The 24,485-nt window shown below is 42.1% G+C and overlaps 1 protein-coding gene across 1 annotated transcript in view; it reads right to left on the reverse strand.

The window, feature by feature from the left end:
* CPS1 (carbamoyl-phosphate synthase 1) overlaps positions 1-24,485 on the reverse strand; it is a 93,678-nt gene that overhangs the window by 43,211 nt on the left and 25,982 nt on the right. Inside the window, exons 11-21 of the mRNA XM_035891962.1 lie at positions 23,923-24,000; positions 22,297-22,395; positions 21,500-21,595; positions 16,582-16,771; positions 15,863-16,020; positions 14,950-15,078; positions 12,240-12,384; positions 11,643-11,853; positions 10,360-10,558; positions 8,058-8,234; positions 4,116-4,234 (exon numbers count right to left, since the gene is read on the reverse strand). Of these exons, the coding sequence (XP_035747855.1) occupies positions 4,116-4,234; positions 8,058-8,234; positions 10,360-10,558; positions 11,643-11,853; positions 12,240-12,384; positions 14,950-15,078; positions 15,863-16,020; positions 16,582-16,771; positions 21,500-21,595; positions 22,297-22,395; positions 23,923-24,000 (1,601 nt within the window). The remainder of the gene's footprint in view (positions 1-4,115; positions 4,235-8,057; positions 8,235-10,359; positions 10,559-11,642; positions 11,854-12,239; positions 12,385-14,949; positions 15,079-15,862; positions 16,021-16,581; positions 16,772-21,499; positions 21,596-22,296; positions 22,396-23,922; positions 24,001-24,485) is intronic.

Raw genomic sequence — 24,485 nt, forward strand, 5'->3', positions numbered from 1 at the left:
GCACTTACCCCTTTCAACCAAACCACAGGCCAGGAGGTGTTTTCACTCGATGCCCACAGAGCAAGGACACATTCTCCTCCAAAACAAAGCTCCAGAGTATAAAGTTATCAGAACGTGATTGGTGCTATCATTTTCCACGCTAGTAGGCTGGGTAGTTTGGTATCCACTGAAAGGAAGATCTGCTGTTTCCATTAAGGTTAATTTGAAGAGCTGAGATTTAAGAAGGCTAAGTTCAGTTCCCTGCTCTGCCAGACTCTCTTTGAGACTTTGGGCAAGCTTACCATCTCTGTGCCCTCAACTGCAAAATAGGGGTTTGTCATGCTCCTCTTTTCTCACTTGACTTCTACTTTACAACCTTTCATCAATATTGAAATGTTCCTCGTCGGACAATATACTCACACTTCTGCCTGTTGCAAGATGGCCCAATCTTCCCTGGGTCTTAATCAGATTTTCCCCAGCAGTGAACTTGACCCCATTACCTCTCCTTTTCCCCCATCCCTGTGAGCTCCCAAGTAATGGCAAATACAATCAATTGCAGGTTCAATTGCTACAGAGATGCCTAAGTGACTTAGGACCACAAGTCCTACTGATTTTCAACAAGGTTTTTGTCCCCACAATGCTTGGGCCTAAGTGATAATTCCACCATAGCTGCCAACCTCTTTACCTATATTTAATGGTATTTGTCATACATTTTCCTTGCATACAGCCACAGTTCTCAGGGATCACAAAATCAGCAACAGATAAAAATAATCATGGCCATGTACAAAAAAATCCTCACTGCAGATGGTCAAAGAACAGATGCAAATTCCGAAAGAGGTTTTCTCTTGCACCCAGGCCACCAGTGTCTTGAGTTGAATATGCCCCAGATGTTACTTCCAAGTCTGGGCTTCAGCTGTGCTCTTGGGGATGATGGTGTTACTGGACTCTACTACAAGTCTGTCTCGCTCTTGACTGGGTCCATAACCCTGGCCTTAAAGTCACATCTCACCCCTCACTGCTTCAGACAGCTAGACATGGTCTGTTCAAATGTCTATCATCTCCTTAATGAGCTGTCAGTGTGATCAACAGCCAGTGGGGTCACTCCAGGGCCCTTCCCCTCAATTTTCTCTCATGGGACAGGCGAAGGCCAAATCTGGGGAAAGAATTTCCTGGTAACAGCATATCCTAATGCACTGCCACTGCTCCATACACCATCATGTATTCATGGACTGACAGCATGGGATGGCACTTGTGCTTTCCGTGTGTGTATACATATGTGGTTTTGTTTGTGTGTGTGCATGGTGGTGAAGGTCATAGTTAAGAATACATTACTGAAGGTATGAAGGTAATTGGTCAGAAAACAACAAAAACCCACAATGTAAGTTTCCACTTAAAATGAAAAATATGTAGGTCACAGGAGAAACAGCAGAGGCACATGTTTGATGTGTGTGTTATATTACTGGATATTCTTGCAAGTAGCCTCTAAATGGCTTTCTTTTCCCAATTCAACTCAGGCCATTTGCTTTCCTGCTGCTGAATCACATAACCTGAAACAACTCTTTCTCCATCTTAGAGGGCCCACAGGCAGAGTCAAATGGAAACATTGCTGCAGCACGACAAAAGCTATACGGTCTCATCAGCACCAGGTCTGATCTTCTTTGGAAAGAAGTTCGCTGGGACAAACTTATATGGGGCAGAGGGTGCCCTTCCCAGTCTCTACTGTCTCTGCAAATGGCTGGCCTTGCCTGTACACCACTGAGAGCAGACAAACATTTATACGTCAGAAAGGTTTTCCCCCCCATAACGTTATTCCATACAACCTTTCACCCGTGGAAAGAGATTCCCTGCATAAGTTGGTGAGGCCTTCTGCTCACCTTTGAATCATTCCATGTGGTGAGGATACAAGGCAGCATGCAGTGTGTGAATGTTGCTTGTTGAACTGCTCACAAAGGCCTCCACCTGCCTCTGATCCCCCTTCCCCATCTGTCTGTCACTTCCAGTTCTTCTGGTTCCGAATTTCCTCTTGGCAGAGAATCTCCTTGCTACCAGTCTCTGCAACAGCTCTGCAGGGCCCAAATCAAGACTCTTGGCAGAGATGTTAGTCCAACTGCATCCAGAACCTTACTTCAAAGAACCCCCAAACCAATCCAGAGACAAAAAGGAAGGGATGGATTCAACCAAACAAAGAGCGAGCTTGTAACCAGCAACAGTGCCTGGGAACAGGGCAACTACTTTTGGTTCTGGTAACTGTATTTCAACAAGAGAAAGATTTAAAGCAATGACAGTGTCTCAGCCCATTTGTTTCAATTGGAAATAATCCTGTAGCACAGGTAAAACTCACACCAGGCATGCCAGGGACTGGACACAGCTGGCTGCAGGAAGAGCACATATGTGCCAAGTCTCATTTGCATCACTCAATTAGCTTTCCCTCGGCTATTGGAGAGACGCGTTTCCTGATGTGGCTCACTGGACTAGTCTCTTAGTTCAGCTCAGAAGTGTTTTTCCCTGGCTCTTTGCCTTTGTGCCAATGTGCCTTCAACATAATGCAGCCGGACAGTCCATCCCCTCCCTCCAATGCAGGTTGTGAGGCAGGAGAGTTTCCTTGGGTAAGTTTGAGCAAGGATACCAGAGTGAAAATCTGCACTAAGTGAATTAGACTAAGTTAATTTATACCACCTGTAATCTGAGCTGAATTGCACAAATCCACTTACAAGGGACACAACATTGGTTGCATATGATACAAATGCAAGGTTGGATACTGCAAAAGGGCTTGCTGTAGCAGGCCAGCTATGCAGTCTGCTGCCGAGTCACCAGAAGGATGAAAAACTGTGTGGGATGGTACCAGCTACTGATCACATTACTAGAAGTAATGTGTCTGCCCCCCACCACAGAGAAAGGGAAAGCAACCTCAGTGATAAAGGACAGTTCGGCACGATTAGCCTCTGTGGAGTGATGCTGGATTTATATCAGCGGAGGATGGGGCCCACCTCTGGGGTACCAAGTGCATCATTCCAGAGCATGCCAGTCCAACAGTGAGGAAATTCTGGATATATTGTTTTTCTTCCTCAGGAACCACACATATATATATATTTAATGCACTTGAGGCAAATGCAGTATGACACGGATGTTACAGGGCAGAAACTTGTGCAGCCAAACAACAGACTTCTGTAAATAATCAAACTACTCCTTCCCTTCGACATCTCCCTCCACATTTACTTTTGTTTAGCTCCAGATCCAGCTTGTTCCGGGGGGCAAGGGAGAGCAAGAGCTGCTCAATTAAAACCGTGCAGCTGGTCAAAGAAGCAGAAATCACAGCAGATGAACTAACCAGCACCTTAGCGATGTACTGGCTACGGTGCGCGCCCAGTGCCATCATGTGGTGAAACGTGGTTAACACAAGGGGTAGCCGAAGCAGAAGAGCCGGCCAACATACAGCCAGTAACTCAGCAAAGAGGTTCTCCCAACCTCGTAAACCATGAAGGGAAAGCTCAAGTCAGCAAGAGGCTGGAACTGAAATACAGCCCAGCGCTTTAATTTACTGCTATCTTTCCTGCTTAGTTTTACATGGTCATCTTCCTTGAAGAAAGGAGATTTATATTTAAAAATGTCTGGAATTATAGATTTTTGAAAGTGCAGTACAAAAGCAACACATACTGCATGATCACAGCAAGGCAGAAAAGCTTAAAAATTTCTGGCCAGGCCAGAAAAAAATGCAGTGTCTTTGACCCTCAGGTGTACTAAATCAGGACAAGGGCTGTGTTTGAAGGCTAACTCTGTCCTAGGTATGTGAGCGCAGCCTGCTGTTACTCGTTGTAGGCCACCCACATTCCCAGACTCAGCCCCAGAGATACAGTGAGGATTTTCCAAAATAAACCACAATTTCCATAATCCCTGAGAACAGCCAAAATGCCTAAGCACTCAAAGAAGTTCTTTTACCAAAAGAAGTGTTCTCAGAAATTTCCTCTGTCTGAGTGAGGCAGTGAACTGGGTTTTAAGACAACACTGCTTATTCCAAGCACTGAAATAAACTTCTCAGCATTGACTGCATCTGTGCTCACGGCTTACCACAGTTTTCCTGGCAGAAGGATCCCCAGAAGTTCCGTTGTGTCCTAGGACAAGGCTGTTGGTTTTCTTACCTGTTCACTTCCTTCAGGATCTTCTCCATGTTCACAATGCTGCGCATCTTATACAGGAACCATTTGTCAATGGCCGTGCATTTGTGAATGACATCCACGGGGACTTCGTTATCCAAGGCCTGCCAATCATAGGACAGCATCAAACAGCCCCTTTAATAAATGCTTTGCAAATACAGATTCAATCTGCAAAGAGGTAGCAGTAACTGTATAGTATAAAACCATAAAAGATACTGTAGACTTAGCTGGACAAATCAAAGCTTCATCTACCCCAGGATCCTGCCTCCCATAGCCACAGAAATATGCCCCTCAAGCAGCATAGGGAGGCACCAGCCACTTCTGCGCATGCTTTGGTACCTAAAGCTGGCTTCTGTTTGAGCAAGACAGAGATAATTTGCTTCTCACAGAGCCAGCAGCCAAACCTAAACTAATGGCAACAAGGCTTGGAGGCCACTGAGTCTGTGCCTTAACTACCTACAGCAAGGCACATTCAGCCTGCAGTGCCAACTCCTCCAGCTGCACCCCTTAACACTCAAGTTGCCTAAATCTCAGACCCACTGCCAACCTCCTAGCTGCCGATATTAAACAGCAAGGTCCAGCTTCTCGGCTGTGGAAGAACTTTTTGCTTTGGAGCATAAATCTTGATTTACCCTTGAAATGCAAGGCTGAATCAAAACATATGGCCTTGAAATACCCCTGAAGCAAGGAAAAGTTCAGTCCTGGGTGACATATGGCAGCTACAGCATAACTCAGGCTTCTCTCTCTGTATCTCAAGTTAATGTCAAGATCATTCAAATTCCCCTGCATTATCTTGCTGGAGCTATTTATTTTTTTTATTTTAGTTTTATCAAACTATTTGCAATCATGGGGTAAAAGGGAACCCCACAGATTTATTATTCAAATGACAATGTTTTACAGGATACCTCAGTATTAAAAAAAAGAATCTCAGAGGAATATGCAAGAGAGCCCCAATTCAATCATATTTGGGGGCAGTTGTATCTTGATACATTGCAGTTTTATCTTCTATCAGTGGTATTTCTTGGGTCTCACCAGTGGTATACAGTTGCAACTCTCCTGATAAAACAACTATAATCAAGCATAATGATAATACCAGCATGGTGTCTTTGCTGAGCTGAAGTAATCAGGCTCATTAACTTGTTACCATGCTTAATTGTTTTCTTGCAGGGCAGCATCCCTGAAACAAAGCCAGAGCAATGCTACTGAAGAAAACTCCAGCATTAATCCAGGAATGAGCTTAGCCCACTGCACCCCGGCATTATCCCTCTGAGTTATCAAGCTGCGGACACAACACTGTACTGTCACAGCACGCTTCGTCACTGTGATGTGGAGAATTTATGCCAGTTGAGAGAAATGCACAGGTCACTTCACTGCTGTGCTCCAAGGAGGCACCACCTGCACAGACAAGGGAAGGGTAACAGCTCTCATGGGGCATTGCAAATTACTGACACCACCTTGTACCTTTTCTAAAGGATTTCTAGGCAGCTTGCCTGGGTCTCCCTCTCACAATTATTCTCCTCTCCTGATAGGTAATAAGCTGCTCACTTGCATAGCCTGTTTTCTCACAAGCAGTGGTGAAAATCTCTAGTGCACATTTTCCTCCTTCAGAGTAACCAGTCACATACACACTGAACCTTCAGCTCAGCTGCCCATGCTGTCTCTAGGGCCGGCACCCTTGTTCCTTCAGTCCCATCAGTGCTCCTCACCAAAGGAAGTATTTAGCTGCCTGTGGACAGGAGCACAAGTGCAAACTAACACATCTGTAGTGTGGACAACTAGGAGACTAGGGCCCTGGTGTGAAACAGAGCATGGATCGAATCCGCAGCATAAGTCTTCTAAGGCCACTTGTATACAGTACCTAAGAGGGCCCAGAAAAGATCTGATACAGCCTTAGCAGCCCTGCTCATCAGGCAGCTATATCCTTGCAGCACTCAACCACTCTAGCCAAGGAACAAGTCTCATCTATTTCAGCCTCTTTCCTAGTGCCTTCTTTTACATTACAACAGGGATTCCCATTACAAGTGCAATAGCTCTGAATGGCAGCTGACCCCTTCCCTTTCACCTGAATAGTTACTGTTTTCATCATCAGACAGACAAAGGAGAATGAAAAAGTAAAAAGCCTTGGAGAGCAGACTAGGGGCTTGGGGAAGGACAAGAAGACATACAACCAAGCTCCATCCTGTTCCAAACAAAGCTGACAGCTAACGGGGACTAACTGTTGGCTTTTAAATGTCAGCAAGCTGGAAAGGGATTTCCAGGCAGGCAGCCCCAGCTGCCAGAAGTACCTCTTACTGATATTGCTTGCCTCAGTTATTAACGGGGACGAATTAGTGCACTGTGTCAGGAGGAGGCAGCTCTTTATAGGGAGGGATTAAGACTTTGATCTGGCTTTTTTCAACAGCTCCCAGTGAAAATGCCACCAGCTGGGAACACCCAGAGTGTTCAGTGGGACCCAAACTCACCTTCATCTCCCCAGATCCCCGGTGTTAACATGGGGCTAAGATTTAACCTTTCATAAAAGCTCTCTGAGCCACTCAGAGTGACAAGAAGCAAGATTTTTCTCTCAGTCACAAGAAAAAGCTATAATAAAGACCAAGCACAGCTGCTGAAGGATGTTCTACACTTATGAAGACACGCATTTCCCCAGCTTGAAAAGTGAGAGTCAACAGCTGGACAAGCCACATTTTACAGAACATCTTGTGCTTTTCATTCAGGCCATTTATAAGAGGAATAGCTACATGAAAACCATTTTAGAAATACAGCACAGCCTCAGCTCCCCACACTCATGTGGAGGATATAATGAGATGTATCTACACATGAGCATAAAGGGCTTAAAGACTCCACCACACAAAGTCAGGGGCACAAAAAATAGTAACTGGGTGTTCCCTGCCAGGAAGGTTTGCAATCTTAAAAAAAAAAAAGCAACAGGTAAGTATGAGCTATAAAGGACAGCTGCTCCCTCCTCTTCATAGAGGGTATGGACAGATGGACAAGTTAGCTGCAGCAAAACCGAAGTGTGAAATTGCACCTACCTAACTAATCCCACATTTACCATGTGATATACACAGGGAAACACCATGGAGCTGAAAGAAGAAATAATTTCACACACTAGCTCCCCTTACAATAACACCCCCTGCTACCCAGACACCTTGAAAAATGAAGTTATTTGCCCAGTGTTAAAAGAATGCGAAGGGATAAAAAGGGGTTAAAGGAATGCTAAGGGAAGATGAGCTTATTTCAAAGAACAGAGGATTTCTTGTATGCTAAATTTAACATAGAATTATTTTCTCTTTTTTAGTTTCAAGCCCATTCCAATGCAACAATTGCAACAAGACTGTGCTCTCACAGACTGCAGCTTGCCATTCTTTATCTTCCTTTGTTTCAGTTCTCAAAGAGATCTTAATTTTTTTCCTTCCTCCCTTCCTATAAATTAATGGTAATTTCCAAAACTGGCCAACTTTGACTGACATTTACACTAGTATAAATCAGGGCTGAATATTAGCCGATATTTAGCAAACAATACTATTACAGGAACAAGCAAAGGAGAGTGATCCAGGTATCCACCAACACTCAGCTACAAACTGAAGTGCCAGGACACAGGAATGCACCTGCTGCTGAATCCAATGAGCATTGGCTAAGATTGTACCAAAAGGCAAACACATTACCTGAATATAGAAGATGCAGGAAAATACAGATGTCAGCCGGAAAAATTAAAGTCGTATACCCCCCCTGATATTATTTTCTGCAGAGGAAATTACATGTAATATCTGTACTTCAACAGCAAGGATCCTACTCAAGGTGGTCCCAGTGTGCTTGACAGAGGGAAGCAAGGAGTTGAAGAACACTCAACACCTGTCACCTCAGTTGACCCAATCTGGTAGCTATAATTCAAGGGACATAGGTCTAGGGCTTTCTATCTTTTGTAACCTTGGCTATTGCGTATATCCGAATGCTGGATGGCTTGGAGAGTTCCTTCTGGAGATCTACGATGGCTGGCCAGGCTTTATTCATAGGCAGATGTGAAGTGAAGCCATCTATAGAGGGGTGGCACATTCTCAGGGCCTTTTGGAAGCTCTCTTCAAAAGTGCGTCCAATAGCCATGACCTGTAACAGAGAGCAGTTCCACATTATCTATGGTCAGCTGCAGCCCAGCTAGTCCCTGAATAACAGAGGAGTGCAAATTTAAACCATGAAGATAGACATACAGAAAGATTGCAGCCTTTGGACCTCCTCCCTAAGATAGTCTTGCTGGCTTTAAGACTCCTTTCTGCTTTTGCCTCCCTATCTGTAAAATACAGGAAGCTGCTGCTCTCCTCTGTAAACTGCTTTGAAGCACTTTAGTAGAGGGAAGCATTATGCAGCAGCCTGGGTGTAGTAATATAGAAGGATATTTCTGTTTAACAACCTGTTAGAGATAGAAACTCACAGTGGGAATTTTAATGTTCAGAAGAAATCTGCTCCTCTTCCTTTAAATTACATTTAACAGTGACTCTCCCCTGTGAGGGCTCTCTTAAAGGATTACTCCTCCTTGGCATAGCAGTACTGGGGTTTCCCTCCTTCAATCTTGACATCATATCTAATAAGAAACAAGCCTTTCTCCGTGGAAATCTGCAAGGTAACAGAGCCCTTTCTCAAATTTCTACATTTTTATTTCCCAGTGCAGTGAAACCCTAACAGCATAAAAATCTTCTCAAACACAATGTTGAAAAACGTCAAAAGAAAAAAATAACATTGTTTTCTCTTTTTCTCACAGCTCCAGGCCCACTGCCCAGCACAACAGAGCTCAGGAAAAAACAGGCCAGGCCAGACTGTTCAATTAATAAAAATGCAGTAGGTGCTGCGATCTGGCTTCAGGTTCAGGCCTAGGGAGGTAACTGTGCCATACTAATAGAGACACAGTGGCAAGAAGCTCTTTGCTTCAAAGACGCCCTCTCCTACTCACAGGTCCTGGAGACTAACCTTTTTGCTGAGTACCTCCACCAGCTGCAAACTGCATCTCTTAAGCTTCTCCATCCCTGTTTCAGTTCACCCCCCAGCAGTCATACACCTGCATAGTTGGAGCACTGACTCTATCTTCCCCCTGCCCTTACCCAGAATCCTGCCTTGAGAAGGACGGGGGGGGTTCATGCAGTTCTGCTTTTGTGATACATGACCACTGGAAGGACTCGATACTTCCTCCTGCAAATATGTGGGGCCAGGAAGTGTCTACAGCTGATGATGCATAATGAAAATGTATTTAGGCACCCCAGCTCTATAGAACAGTCCAAAAAAAAAAAAAACCCCACCCTAAGCAGATAGGGTTAATATCAGTAAGCATCAACTCACTAAAAAACAAACAAACCCCCCAAAACCAAAAAAAAACCCGAAAACCCAACCTCATTGCCATTAAAAGCCAAAACTGCTATCCTTCAGTTGTGATGAAGACTTGTTGTCTGAACAAGGTGGAACTGATATTAGAAAGGTCTCATGTCAAAATAATTTAATAAAATAGCTACTTGAAAAGCATTAGGGAAAAAAGGCAGATGAAAAAATACACAATTAATTATTTTGTTTTGGTAGCTGATATGTAATTAACTAATTAAGTGGGTAATTTACCCATTTTGCTTCATTTCTCTCCTCTTAAAACATGGTCTGAAAATGCTGTTATTGTACCAGACACCTTATAATCAGGGTTTAAAAGTCACACTGTCATGTTCCAGATATAAGAGACTCAATCACTAAGAGAATTTGAAACTTCAGAGCAAGATTGTAGGTTGTGTTTGGATTTCAAGAGCAGAAGTAGGCTGAGCTTTGGCATACGGTTTTAACAGAGTGGACAAATAACCATGAGAACTACCGAGAGCTGTGGCTCATCAGCATCACTGAAAACCTTAACAGACTACAACTCTTGAAGTTATACTCTAATTAACCACCACTACAGAACCCTAAACAAAAAATAACTCAGAGTGTCCTGTAGTGAGTGTTAAGAATGCAGTCAAGCTCAGGTGATTCAAAGTGGTCTCTTCTCTTAGGATTCAAACCATTTATGAATCCACACTGTGATATCCAAGATTTCACAGTCCTAACTCATTTCAATTAATTGTAGTACTGGATAAAAATAATTTGAGCTGAATAAATATCTTCAAAAGCCATTAGGTCCCTGAAGATAGATATCCTAAGGGTTTCCAAGAAAGAGAAATTACTTTCCCAAGTGGTGAAATGGAAGGGAAGGAGAGAGTCTTGCACTCACCTCTCCCACACTCTTCATGGAGCTTCCAATCCGGTTGGACGTATGCTGAAAACGGTCCAAATCCCAGCGGGGTATCTTCGTAACAATGTAATCCAGGCTGGGCTCAAAGCAGGCAGAGGTTTTTCCTGTCACCACATTCTTGATTTCTGGCAAGGGGATCCCCAAAGCAATTTTGGCAGCAATGAATGCTAATGGATCCCTGCCATAGAGGAGAGGCAGAGAATGGTAGAGTGGGAAGTACTTTGCTTTTACAAATCCCAGGAACGGATCAAATTAAACAGATGTGAGGTAATTTTCCCTCCTCAACTCAATGGAAGGTTGCTGTGCTCAAGCACAGCAGGGTCCATCCAGCTTCCGACCCTAACACATTGTAGAGCTACCTACCCAGATCTGGGACTCGCTTTATCATCTGCAAACCACCATTTTAAATATCTGTCACACCCACAGTGAGACCACATAAACAGGTATGTTTTGCTCCAGGTCTGCTATCCAAAAAGAAAACAATCAAAACGCCCACTGTCCAACATCATGGGTTACCTCCAATGTGCTATGGCACTTCAACGGCCACAAGAGTTGTTGAGAACTGCAAATGAGAGATTAATTCATGCCTCTCAACAGCATCTGCAAAGTGCAATTAAGAAGCCAATTTTTAAACAGCCTGCTCTGACCATCCTTATCTTGATTAGTTTAAGATTAGCCAACAAAACAAAGGCAGCTAGCAATACCATTTGCATCAATCTGACAGACAGCTCATTAATAACTGTGCCCTCTGGGTCCCAGAGATGATTTGCAGGCAACATATGGATACAGTGGATATGCTTTGTAAGGACAGCTATTAGGCTCCCACACACACACCTCCTGGGAGTTTTTCCATTTGTAGTAACAGCATCAGCAGGCTGGAATGGACCTGGAGGGCTCACTAACCCCTTCTTCCATCTCCCAGCAGAACTGACTCTCCAAGGGTCAATCCTAGCAGATGCTGACAAGAACTGCTCTTAGAAGGTTCCCATGCAGAAATCTGCACCTTACTGATCTGACCGCTACAGAGTTCTCCCTAACAGCCAACTTCAGTCTTTCTTGATGCAAATTAAGCCTGCACCTCCTTGTCGTAACTGCATGGAGAGCAGATGCAGGAACTCTTCGCCTTGCAGCTGTCACTTACATATTTAAATACACTGATCCAAGTCCCTTATTGTAATTATCTCTTTCTGTTCTTCTCCCCTCAATTTTTTTTTATTCATTTGTTTGTTCTGTAGTATTTTGGGTTTTTAAAATAATCTTACCCAGTCGCCTTGGAGGCCAAAGCTGAACTTCTCGAGAGTCTGGCATTAACTTCAATGATGTAGTACTCCAGAGAAGTTGGATGCAGAGCAAACTGGATATTACATTCTCCCACGATGCCCAGATGTCGGACAACTTTGATGGCACGATCTCTCAGCATCTGAAATTCCTCATTAGTGAGTGTCTGGCTTGGAGCCACTACAACAGAATCCCCTGTTTGTCACAAGGTAGCAGAGAAGGAAAATGAGAAGCAGTTCAGCAGCAGTAAATTCTAGCCACACAGATCACTTTCTTTGCTAACCCATTGTTAGCAATGAAGTTACCACAGACATTCAAACCTGTGGATGCACAGTTGATGAAAAGCACAGATAACTATAGGTCCAGAGTTGGAGAGGCCAGGCAATCTTACGGAAAACAGGAACATAGGAGTAGCTTTAGCCTAACAATATCTGTTTCACACCCTAACTGGCTGCATCCAAGACTGAAGAGTATTTCTAGAGCATGCTTCATCAACCCGTGTCAATAACAGCAGGCAGAAGAGTACTGCATAAAAAAATTAATGAGCCATTTCCAGTGAGCCACCCTGCGCCCCAGCCTACCTGTGTGGACTCCCATAGCATCAATGTTTTCCATATTGCAGACAGCAATACAGTTATCAGCAGCATCTCTCACAACTTCATACTCTATCTCCTTCCAGCCAACAACCGACTTTTCCACCAGAATTTGGTTAGTCATTGCAAATGCCTGGGAATATGTTAGGGAAAATAAACAGTAAAAAGGAAAACCTTATTAGAACATGTTCCATGTTTAAGACTTCTGTGGCTTATCTCCAGACATCCTAGGCCAACACGAAAATTGAAAGATGAACATAAGTGAAGTTCATAGCACCAATGACAAGCACTTTATATTTCTCTTTTTTTGAAAAAAAAAAATGCATTAGCTTCATTTGAAAGGCATAGAAAATATTTATGTGATCTGATGGGAAAAAAAGCCAGGGCATGTGAGCTTGCAATGGCACATAAATAACAAATAGGGATATAAAATTATCTCAGGCTTCAATCATACAATGGACATATGTTTTTGTTTATGTATGTGGGCAGCCCCACGGACTTCAACAGAACTCTGCAGAAAACTAAATGACTAAGTGATGGGGAGTGTGGGTGCCAGCAAACAGTATGTAATTAATAGCACTAATAATGCTGCTTATCATTGGCATACTAACCAGAAGCAAGATTCGTGATTTATTCTTAAACTAATCTTGAAAGCACTCCTCGGCACAAGAGACAAAAATGAAAAATATAGTTTTTTGGTAAATGAGCATAATCTAAGTGAATAAATGGCCTTAATATTAGCAGATAGAAAACATTAATCAATTCTTGCTGAAAATCCTAGAAAGTAACGGGCACATTATCAATCCATCCTTTAGCAAAGCTTCTTGTTTTAATGCTGCCCATGAATCAATCTTCAGTCTGGTCCCCTCTGTAGTTAGCTCAAGCTGTTACTCAAATGTTGCCCTTAGCTCAGTTGCCAAACTCACAAAAAAAACAAAAAAACAAAAAAAAAAAACCACCACCAGTTTGAGGAGTGGCACTTCATACCCGGCCTAAGCAGAAACTGAATTTGCAATGATGTAGCGGGAACACCTAACCACACTTGTAAAACAATCTATGCTGCTCCTGCATTACTCTCTGTTGCATTCTCTCACTCAAAATGAACAGACTTGGGAGACGAGCTCAAGGCCAGGCTACTTGAACTAGCTGTGCTATGAGACATCCATAGGTGTTCAGTTATCTGAATTATATACGATTCAAAATCCAGTGTCTGGAAATCCAGTTCACAGAATTCCTGCAGATCATCATAACTGAAAAGAACAGAGTTTCTGCTGGGCTGTGGAAATGAGTGTCCAAAGTTGAGCTAATTCAACAAGACTCAAATTGTTTCTCACTGTAAATTTTGAAATACTGTTCTCCATTCAAAATGCTGAAGCTCTTCTAGAATAATCTTTGAGAAAATGAAAACATTTACTTAGAAAGTAAAACAGAATCAGACTTTTGGTAGAAAAAAAAGGAATGTTTCCAAAACATGAAAAATTTACTAAAAATATGAACTGCCCCACTTCTAAAATTTTACAGATAATAAGATGTTTATAAAGAGCAGGTTTTTTACAGATTTCAGGGGAAAACTGAGATGTTCAAAACCACTTAAAAAAAACAAAACACCAAGAAATGCTGATAAAAAACAGGTTTTCCTAGAGAAAAACATTTTTGATCTAAACCCTTCAGACAGCTGCACTCCCAGGGTTTCTGGGTGAAATTCTCCATTCTCTAAACACAGATCACGCATGAGCTTGGGCAAGCGAAGTGTTTTCCGACCTCAGCCATCAATCCGTAAGATGGGGTCACTGTGCCCACTGCCGCCTCCTGCATCTGTCAGTCCTGTCCACTGAGCCTCCCTGCGACAGACACCGCCTGAGCAGATGTTTGCTCAGCACCAGGCACACTGGACTCAAAGTCTGTTTGCATGACCACAGTGTGGAGGAATACAAAAACATAATTTTCACATACAGCTCTTACTGGCATCAGCAGTATTTCTTCCTAGAGATACATGAAAGGTTAAAAGGTTCACCAAATCAGGAAAAGACAAACCCAGGAATTTTAGAGACCGATTGGTAGGTATTTATTTCCTAAAATTCTGCATTTTTGCCAAGGAAAAAAGCTTCTGTTTTGTTTTCCCCAATTATATGTTTACTTTTCACAGCAACTGTATAAAAAACAGTCCCAGATTTCCTACAGAAAAAGAGCTGTCTCTTCATAGCCAGAGACAGCTGGTGGATGTCAAATTATGAAGCATCGTCCCGTTAAATATCTACATGAGCTTTTGACCTAGCAAAAATACCATCTTTAGACAGAAACACAGCAGAGGCCCAAGTCTCCCAGCTCTTCTGTCCCTGATACTACATTATCACTCAGCATTTCAAATGTTTCAACTTCCTTGACATCTTTCATGTGCCATTTACTCCTGAAAGTAGGTGAATATAGTCCACTATGTTTCTTTTTGGACCAAAATTGCTGAAATGCTCAAATTATGACTTGTTTCTCATTAATTTAACAGATCTGTCATTTAACCATTTTCATTACCCAAGTCAGCAGGCATTATGAAAAGAGGGCATTAAAAGGAATCAAGATAACATTTTACAGATAAGATGAAAGGTAGGGTATGTACGATTCCAGTGTCTGTGATTATTAGAAGAATATTTGAGAAAATCAGATGTCCAGACTCTATTCCCAGAGCTTGCAATTGCAGACATACCTTCGTACCAAGGTCCAGCAAACTTTCCTTATCAGGACATATGCCTGACCCCAGACCACCAAGGGCATAAGCAGAGCGTATCATAACTGGGTAGCTAATCTTTTCAGCTGCCTTCAGAGCATCTTCAATCTTAAAGGAGAGGGAAACACATTTCAGAGATATGGTAACAAATTAAGATGAACAGAGTCTTCAGCTCTGGTTACAGTTAACTGGAAATCCCATCAGTAAGGCACTAAGCTCTCTAAAGAGAAAATGAAAAGAATAAAAGTTGGCTTTGTAACATTGCTTTGTTCTGCCAAACAGCAGAAAACTGGAACATGGACTCAAGGTGGTGACTTCTGTCCTTAGTTATGTGTCGATTTCTTTGCTGCCTTTCCATGCACAATGTCCTTACCCGGTCTGTCTTCACAGACTTTAGCAAGAAATAACCCCTCCAACAGACATCTTGGCTTAACACCTGTTTGGTTTCCTCCAAAATCAAACAAGCCTTCCCACTGAAACAATCTTTTGTTTTCACACTCCTGTCCTCAAGAAGGATTTCAGCACTGCTGATTTTGAGGACCTGAAAACCTACGTCTAAATGGCTTGTGTAAGATAAAAAGAAAAAAAAAAAAGTATTCACTGAAAGGTTATATATTTTTGTGCTGCAGCAGAGGTCACCCCAACCTAATTTACTTTTCTTGTCATTGGGTAAATTAGCTTAGGCTTACCAAGTGATTAACTGTATTTTCACTCATTTTAAATCATGGTGAACCTGCATCATCGACTGTGGAGTGCTGATGAAGGCATACAAGCTACAGTACCCACAGCTGTATTCAGCTTTCACTCAACAAAACTAGAAATTTTTATTTTTTTTAACAACTCAAATGGGCAACAGTAATAGTAATTGCATCTTCAAAATTGTCCGATTTACCGATTCCACTGCAAAGCTAGGAGCAATCTTTTCATTTAGCTCAGTCATTTTATCGGAAAAAAGCTTTCTATCCTCTGTAGCCATGATGGATTCAACTGATGTACCTAGGACCTTCACACCATACTCCTGCAGGATTCCTTGCTTGAAGAGTTCCACTCCTGCAGAGCAAACAAAGCCACAGTTTTGAGGACTGATGGTAGATGAAGAAAAAAGCATTCAGAAGATATATGACTAGCTGACAACTTGTCTGGTCTCATCAACAGCTAATTTTATTATTCTTTATCAGTATTAGAACTCAGAACCATAACATGAAAATTTCTGTCCTAAAATCTATGAAACCGGAGACTATTAATAAGGTTGCTGCTTGACCATCATCTGCAACATGGTTGGATACTGTTGCAAGGAGCTAAATGAAGCTAAGTTTGACTTTCGATCTCTGCCTCAAGGTGGTCTGAATATCCTCAATTCAACTATGATAACTAAGGCACAAGCTACAAAGCAGGATATATGAATTACTTTTAAGCATCAAAACCAGCAATTAGATGTTATGTTCACAGCTTAGCAATTACTCCTCTATGGCCAGTATGTCTGCCTGTATCACTTAGTAACCTGGGCAATATATGAGGCACACGGGTCTTGCAAGTCTGCACAAATAGAGTGTGCTGAACACATGATGAAAACCATGAGTTTTCCTGCCACGGCACCTGTATCATACTCACCACAGTTGAGAGCAGTCTGGCCACCCATACCCAGAATTAATCCATCAGGACGCTCTGCCTTGATGACCTCTGTGACAAACTGTGGAGTGATGGGGAGGAAGTAGACAGCATCAGCCTGCTTTAAGCCAGTCTCGTTGGTCTGCACTGAAGCAATATTAGGATTCATGAGGACAATTTTCACATTTTCTTCCTGAAAAATGAAAATTTGCATTTAAAAGAGGCTTATTTGGAAAAAGCAGCAGCAAGGAGAGATGGAGTTCAATAGGCAATTCACCACCAGCAGAATTTAGAAAGCCTGGCTCCTTACAAGGGAATTCTGGTATCTTGTACCAGGCTGAGCTAATGCCAGCTCTTTTGTCCCTCTGCCTGTCTGTGAATCTGGAGGGAATGGAGATTCCCACCTGATTCAGAAATTTGGTTGAAATTGTTTAACATATTTAGGAGTAACATAGGGGAGATAGGAACAAACTGCAGCATAACCATGTCTGTCTTCTGTTGGAAGGCAGACTAAAAGTGACAAAGCAAAAAAAAAATTAATCAAAACCCAATATTTTCTTGTTAAGCAGTAGGTCTTTGATCATGGGTATCCACGTAGTTCTCAGATTTTTGTACTGATTAGTAACAGTACAAGCATACATTTTTTGCTTTGACTTTCCATAAAGATACTTTAATTTTCCTGGTGTTATCACTTTAAAGATCTTGTCTCATAACATTTTTATTTGATATTGCACATACTAAAAGACAAACTCTGCCTCTCTATGCAAGACGAAGGTTAGCCAAAACTTCACATTGTTTTTTCTATGTCACAGATGAGAAATTAAGATAGAGTGATAATAAATTTTATCTGTTTCCTGCTATACCAATGGGAGTTTTGCCACTCTTGGCTACAGACAGAAATTCACTACACTTTGCTCAATAATGGAAAAGTCCAAGTCAGAGCTGAGCAGATCCAACTCTCCTCACTCTTAAAATATTAGTGCATAATGAGGAAGCCAACCATCTCAATGATGAGACCAGAATGTGGCCAAAGTTAAAAAACACAGCAACCACAAGCAGATAAGGAACAAGGGCTGGAGGCCAGAGCTCCCTGCTCAACAGGCTCCTCTTGATGTAAATGGGAACTGTAAATGGGTTTAGATTGGACATCAGGAAAAATTTCTTCACCAAAAGGGTTGTGGAGCATTGGAACAAGCTGCCCAGGGAAGTGGTCGAGACCCCATCCCTGGAGGTATTTAAAAGATGGGTAGACAGGGTGCTTAGGGATATGGTTTAGCGGTCGAATGGCAGTGTTAGGTTAACGGTTGGACTTGATCTTAAAGGTCTTTTCCAACCTAAACAATTCTATGATTCTATGATTACTGCTTTGTTGAAAAGGTGGACAGGGAATTGCAAAGACTGTAGCCTCATTTTTACAAAAACTCATTCTAATGTCCATCAACTTCTTGTAAGGCAATAAACTCCTACAAACAAACAAACCATTTGCAAACAGTGCTAATTATAGAAGCAAAATACATTTTAATAGAAAGATTTGCTAGATGGAAGTAGTGGAGGTTAAGAAACAACAATGAAGGCTCATTAAAAACAGGAACTGTGATCAGAGATTTAAAAAAGAGCTAAAAGAAACAGAAAGAAGGTTGGCTAAGTCAGCCATTCCTCGAGCAAATGTTAAGGCAGTGTTGCTGAGACTGATATAGAAATTGCTATTTTTCCCCAGTTCACAATAAGCATGAACATGCCATGGGGTCTTTCTGTGTTTGTTTAAAATTTGTGATTGCTTGACCCATTGGTTTGGAGGAACAAATATATAGCTCACCTGTAGCAGTGGGATTTGCACTCAAAGCTCTGACTGCTCAGTTCATGTATTGGATAACATTTCTTCTCCTTCCTTTGGTAACTTAAAACACTGCCTTAAAGACTGGCTGTAAATTTCTGCTGACCTTTTTTCTCCATGAAAAGGATTTTTTTCCCTGAAGCACACTTTCCTTGGAAATGTGTGAAACAGGGAAGGGAAAGAAGAGATAAAATCCTTATGGAAAATATTTCAGATTTAGACAAATGACCCCAAACTGTGTAGTTTTCATGGTGGTGCTGAGGAAAAAGGGTAGATGTCTAACCAAAACATCCTTCTCTAATAAATGTATTCAGAAATTCACAGCTATAATTCTGTCGTAATGAATGGGGGAGGGAGAGGTATATAACTTTTGAACAAGCTGGTGTATCTGTCCATCTCAGCCCTTTCTTTCCTACTTATCTGGGGCAGTGATTAGGAAGATAATTAATAAGAGAATTAATGCTCACTGTGTTAAGAGAGACACATCATACTGATATCGCATCCTCTGGCCCAACTATTCGGGACGTTAGATTTTAATTCACTTGCTCTTTGCCCTTGCAACCCTTTCCTTCAACTTCTGCCTTTCTCATTTTTTATAAGCACATAGCACTCTGCACAATGGCCACCCATCCTGATTGGAGATCTCTGTTACAACTTAATTAAAATAGTGGTTAAAATACAATACTCCAGGAGGGCTCCATTCCTCTTTTTGTGTAATATCCACCTGTATTCAGACCAGTTGGGAGAATCTCCACAGCAAGTAATCCAGAAGGTTTTTCAGATGACCATAAGCCAGTCCCTGTGGTTCACAGATGCTTCCAGGTCTTGTTCTTCAGAGGGTGTTCCTGCTTTTAATGAACAGTCTTGCAAATACGAGTTTACTGACTGGGGAGGTCCCAGCTCCACAGGGTTTTGCTCTTTTAAAGAGGCACTCATTTAACTGTATAGGACCAAATATTAACAGTGACACCTTCTTATAATTAATTGGCATCCAACAGACTAGGAAAAACAGCAGTACATAGCAGAACATCCAGCAGTGAGAAACCATATTGATTATTTATTTAAAAAAAAAAAAAAAAGAAAAAAAAAAGAAAAAGAAGAAGAAGGAGAAGGAGAAGTCTAATGGAAAAGAAATCTCTCGTCTCCTGTTAATTGTCCCTGATCTCTTCCACCCATGCTCTGTAGCTTTCCCCCCAGCAGCCACTGACCAACCACCTTCTCTCCTGCATGCAACTGTAAATCATTCTGCTGGAGACAAGGTCAGGATGTGCAGGCACTGCCACTGGAATGGCTGATTAGCCTGCAGATCCGAGCAGTTGGCTGGTGGTCACAGGAAGGGAAAGGGCACTGTGGGAGGTCAAGCCAGGAAGATACCAAAAAAAAACCCCCAACACTTTCTTCCACAAACTGGAGCTGTTTGAAGGACGACAGAGGAAAAAAGGGAGAGAGATGTGTCCTTTCCAACTTAGGTCATTATCTGAACTCACCAACTCTGGGATCCTCCACTCCTAACTTGTTCTTGTTTTCTTGGTGACGTGGCCACTTCAAACTAGTAGCCAGCAACAACAATACAGGACACAAAGAAAGCGTATACAATACAAGATGTGTTGTAACACTGTGACCAACCCAGAGCAACTCCACATTATATTTAAGATTACTGTAATTGATTTTTAACTTCTCTGACTCCAGGGTCAGCACAGGAATAGAACAGCACTGATGTCAAAACAGCCTCAGAGCCACTAACAATCATCATCTCATCTGAAGGCAGCTGCTATATCTGCTCTGAATCTGTCAGACAGACCTCTACAAGCTCTCCTCCTTCTACACATGAGGTTAGGCATGAACTAGGGGGCCCAGGTAACTGTTACATTACCAGTAATAACCCCATCACAGGAATACTGCTATGCTTCTACACCTTCTTCTAGCACAAGTTTTTCCCCCAACACCCTTTCTAGGCTCACAGAATCACAGAATGGCAGGGATTGGAAAGGACCTTCAGAGATCATCTAGTCTAACCTCCCTGATAAAGCAGATTCACCTAGAACAGGCTGCACAGGACATCGTCCAGGCGGGTTTTGAACATCTTTAGAGAAGGATACTCCACAACCCCCCTGGGCCACAGTGCTCTGTCAAAGTAAAGTTCTTCCTCAACAGGTTCTTTGCAATTCTGCAACATGAAATGGCCAGAGCGAATTAGACCCCAAAACCCACCATGTGAGCACACTACACAGGTTGCTTCAGCACAAGCACTATTTTAAATGCATGTATTTATCAGGCATGTACAGAAGTACACATGCATTTTTGTTTGCTTCAGAATGCAGCTCTCAAAGTTTCAGAAAGGGAACATCAGAAACTGGGTAGTGAGTTTACTGGACAAAATTAATCCAAAGGAATGACTTTTCATTCATTCCTTTCAAGATTATGAATCTATTCTGGAAACAAGACCAGGTTGGATGGGGCTCTGAGCAACCTGATCTAGTTAGCGGTGTCCCTGCTCACTGCAGGGGGGTTGGACTAGATGGCCTCTAGGGGTCCCTTCCAACCCAAACCATTTATGATTCTATGAAACAAAACTTGATATATATGAACTTTAAAAAGTTCATCCCGTTTAAAATAAATACCATTCATAAAAGCTGTCTTGATAAGGGGTTCATAATCTTTTGCATAACAATCTTCACAACAGCCAACCATTCAATTGTTGTTATTATTTGTCCATCTTGCAGCATATTGGTATATCACAAAAGTTTCAGTAATTTCAGCTCAGGTGTAGCTGACCATATTTCTCCTCTTCATTTCCATTCAATATGACAAGCCTGGACTGACCAGTCACACATTAGAAATAACAAACTGCTTGAGGACTGTAATGGAAACCTCAAAAATGTCACTTTCTGGAAGGTAATTCTGAATGGTTAACTCACATCACTCAGCCAACAAGTTCACAAACAAAAACCATCTAAATTCCCCTACAGTCATTTATTCTCCCCAGCTTCCCTGCCACAGTGATACTACAGTTGGATGATCATATAGTTAGCTGTGAGAAGGGAAAGTAAATTACATGAGGTTAGTATTTTCAGAGTATCCTCTCACCTTCATGGCTTTCACAGCCTGGGATCCAGAGTAATCAAATTCCCCTGCCTGACCGATTGACAGACCCCCGGATCCTAGGATGAGAACTTTGGAGACCTAGAAGTGTCAAACAGCATAGAAATATCACTCCCATGGTATTGGATGTTGAAATGAACAGAGACTGTGTGGCACTGAACAGCCTCAAATTATAAAACATAACTTTTTCTAAAAGAGAAGAAAAGTCACCTCCAAAGCCATTGCAGTTTTATTTCTAAGAATATTTCTACTGGACTTCTCCCATATATCTCTGCTTAGAGAAACACATGACTTATGCATAGGGCATACAATAAACATGTTAATTGTATCATGTCCTTATAGACAACCATGCCTCACTTCAGCTGCCCATAAAGTCCAGCTGCCTTCTCAGACAACAAAACTGTATGAAATTCAGCTCATGCTAGGAATTTCAGACTTATTTGCTAAGCAACAGAGCATTGACATTATGCTGCTGACAAAATCTCATGGCCAGATTATCCCAGGGTACCTATACACTGCTATGAGAGTACCTTCTTTGGGAGAACTAGAAAGAAAAATACATGAAACATCAGATCTTAAAACTTTCTCAAAGAAAAGGGTTTTAATAACACAAGAGATGCCCAATGACTGCGAGACAGGCAGCTGACAGGCCTTTTGTAAGGGAAGCCTCCTTTGACTTCCATGGTCAGCTTTTCGGGCTGTTTTGTACCATGGGTTCAGTAGGAATTAACAAGCTGCTAGCCTCACCGACATGCATGAATAATGAGTATCTGTACACTGACCTCCACTCTGGAGGTTGTTGCTCCAGCCTTGGGCAGGACTGAGGAAACGGTAGTGCCTTTCCCTTTCTTAACCAGTGAAATAAATGAATCAAACAGGAACTAGGAAAAATGAGCACATGTATTTAATCACCAAAGCGGAACTAAGTAAATACCAAGCAAAGAAGGAAAAAGCAGGCCATTTGTGAGCTCAAGCTATCAGCTCTGCTCTGCTACCCTCAGAAGGTAGGTTTACACCATCAGAGAAGAGAGAATCATTATCTGAAATTTATTTAACAACTTTGACATATCTGACAAAGCTGCATTCAAGAAAGTGAGGTCATATCAGGAAGAAAACACATATCAATCACATCTGTATGCTCTTCTTGTATATGGCTGGCAGTGTAATGAATGAGCATGCATTAAAATATAAAGTACAGAAGATACACTTAACTAGCTTAAGGGAACCATCTGGAACGGAGCCTGCTACAAAGCTGGGATCTGAAAAGGTATATCTAAACATCAGTTGTGCTAAACCAGTATTGTCCTTCCAGAGGAGATCCCAGAGAAGCTGTGAGAAAAGTGTTTTCCAGCCAGGCCAGGCAGGGGAGGCAGAATGACCATCACTGGCATGCAGGCAGCTGCATGCAGTGGGACAGTCTCCCCACCTGACCCCACACTTGCAGAGCTTCTGTCCAGATGGCCCATGAAGCTGGCTGCTGGGAATCACCTATAGAATGAGTATGGGTGGGTCCTGCAAGCCTAGTGGGATAGGCACTATGTTATCAAACCCATCCCAGCAGCTGGAGTGCAGAGACTTGGAAAAGACACAGCTGAGGGTTGTTTTCAGTTCTCTGAGATTCACTAGTCAATCAGATTGCTAGGAAACTTCCTGATATCAAGAGATTTACTTGCAGGTTTAATCAACATCATCAAATTAAGATTAAAATAAGCACTTTATGTATTCTTCCATCTTCCTCTCTCAAGAAATGCTAAACAGTTTATTTATGTTCAGACATGCCTCCTCTGCCTTCCACATCCGCTGTTGCTTCTTAGTAATACTCTGTGACTACGCAACCAGTTGTTAGAGAATTTGTGCGAAGTCACAGATGGAGGATTAAAATTTCATTTCACTTAGGAGAACCAGAGTGAAGAAGTGTGAATCCATTTACATAACTCTACAGTAATTATAAAATTTGAAAGTGGAACTAAAATGTATTAGAAAATTAATGATTTTATTACAAAGCATCTGGCTAGTATTTTTTTCTGTTAAGATAAAATCCTTTTCCGCTTGCAATCACCCCAGGTACAAGAGATTTGAGCCTGATCCTGCAAAGGCTTAAGCACTTCAGTAACTTCCAACACACAAATAATCCCACCAGGACTCAAAGCGTACACATCATATGAATGGAATCATTGATCCAAAGCACACAGAAGTCAATAGATGCCTTGCTGCTGATTGTAATTAGCTGTGGATCAAGCTAAGCAGACACAAGCCTATGCATGACTGCGCCCCCTGTTAGGATCTTGATGTTTCCAAAACCAAGATTTAAGACCATCACCAACATAAAGACTTGCCACTGTAGCCAGTACATATCTGCACTCCCTAGGCCATCTGAAAGCAAGCGCAGATCAACTCTGATACAATACCTCTGTGTCTCTTGGCCCGGGATTCGCATCTGGGTAGAACTGTGCTGTGAAAATCGGTCTGGTCTCATGCATAATTCCCTGCAGGAATAAAAACAATTATCTTGGACACCTCCTTGCAAGCAGGCAAGAGAACAGAAAGCCACACCTTTCCCCTGTAAGCACTAAAGTCCAAAGGACGGGGGTGTTTCTAGGGCCTGCCAAATTTACACCTATTTCATTCCCAGTCTTCAAACAGTATCTTATCTGAGGAGTCACTGAGCCTCTTGTTCTTCTGCTAACACTCTAATGCCTGTATAACCCACTGAGCCGCGCATGGATGAGAAGCATAGTGGAGACATCACTTCTACTACAACAGCAAATACTACTAAGTTGTAAGCACTTAACAGAGCAGATAGGCTTGTCTCCCTCCAGAGGCAATCCTGGACCAGGCAGAGAAGAAACACATACATAGCAAGAAAAGATAACCTTGGACAAGGCTGTTATGGAATGAAAGGTTTTACCATCCTGATGTGGTTGGTTCTGTTCCAGGACAGATGGATTTGGGTCACGCTCTTTAATTCCGT

This window comes from Egretta garzetta, unplaced genomic scaffold (genome assembly GCF_000687185.1).
Source record: "Egretta garzetta isolate BGI_Z169 unplaced genomic scaffold, ASM68718v1 scaffold230, whole genome shotgun sequence".
Taxonomy (NCBI): domain Eukaryota; kingdom Metazoa; phylum Chordata; class Aves; order Pelecaniformes; family Ardeidae; genus Egretta; species Egretta garzetta.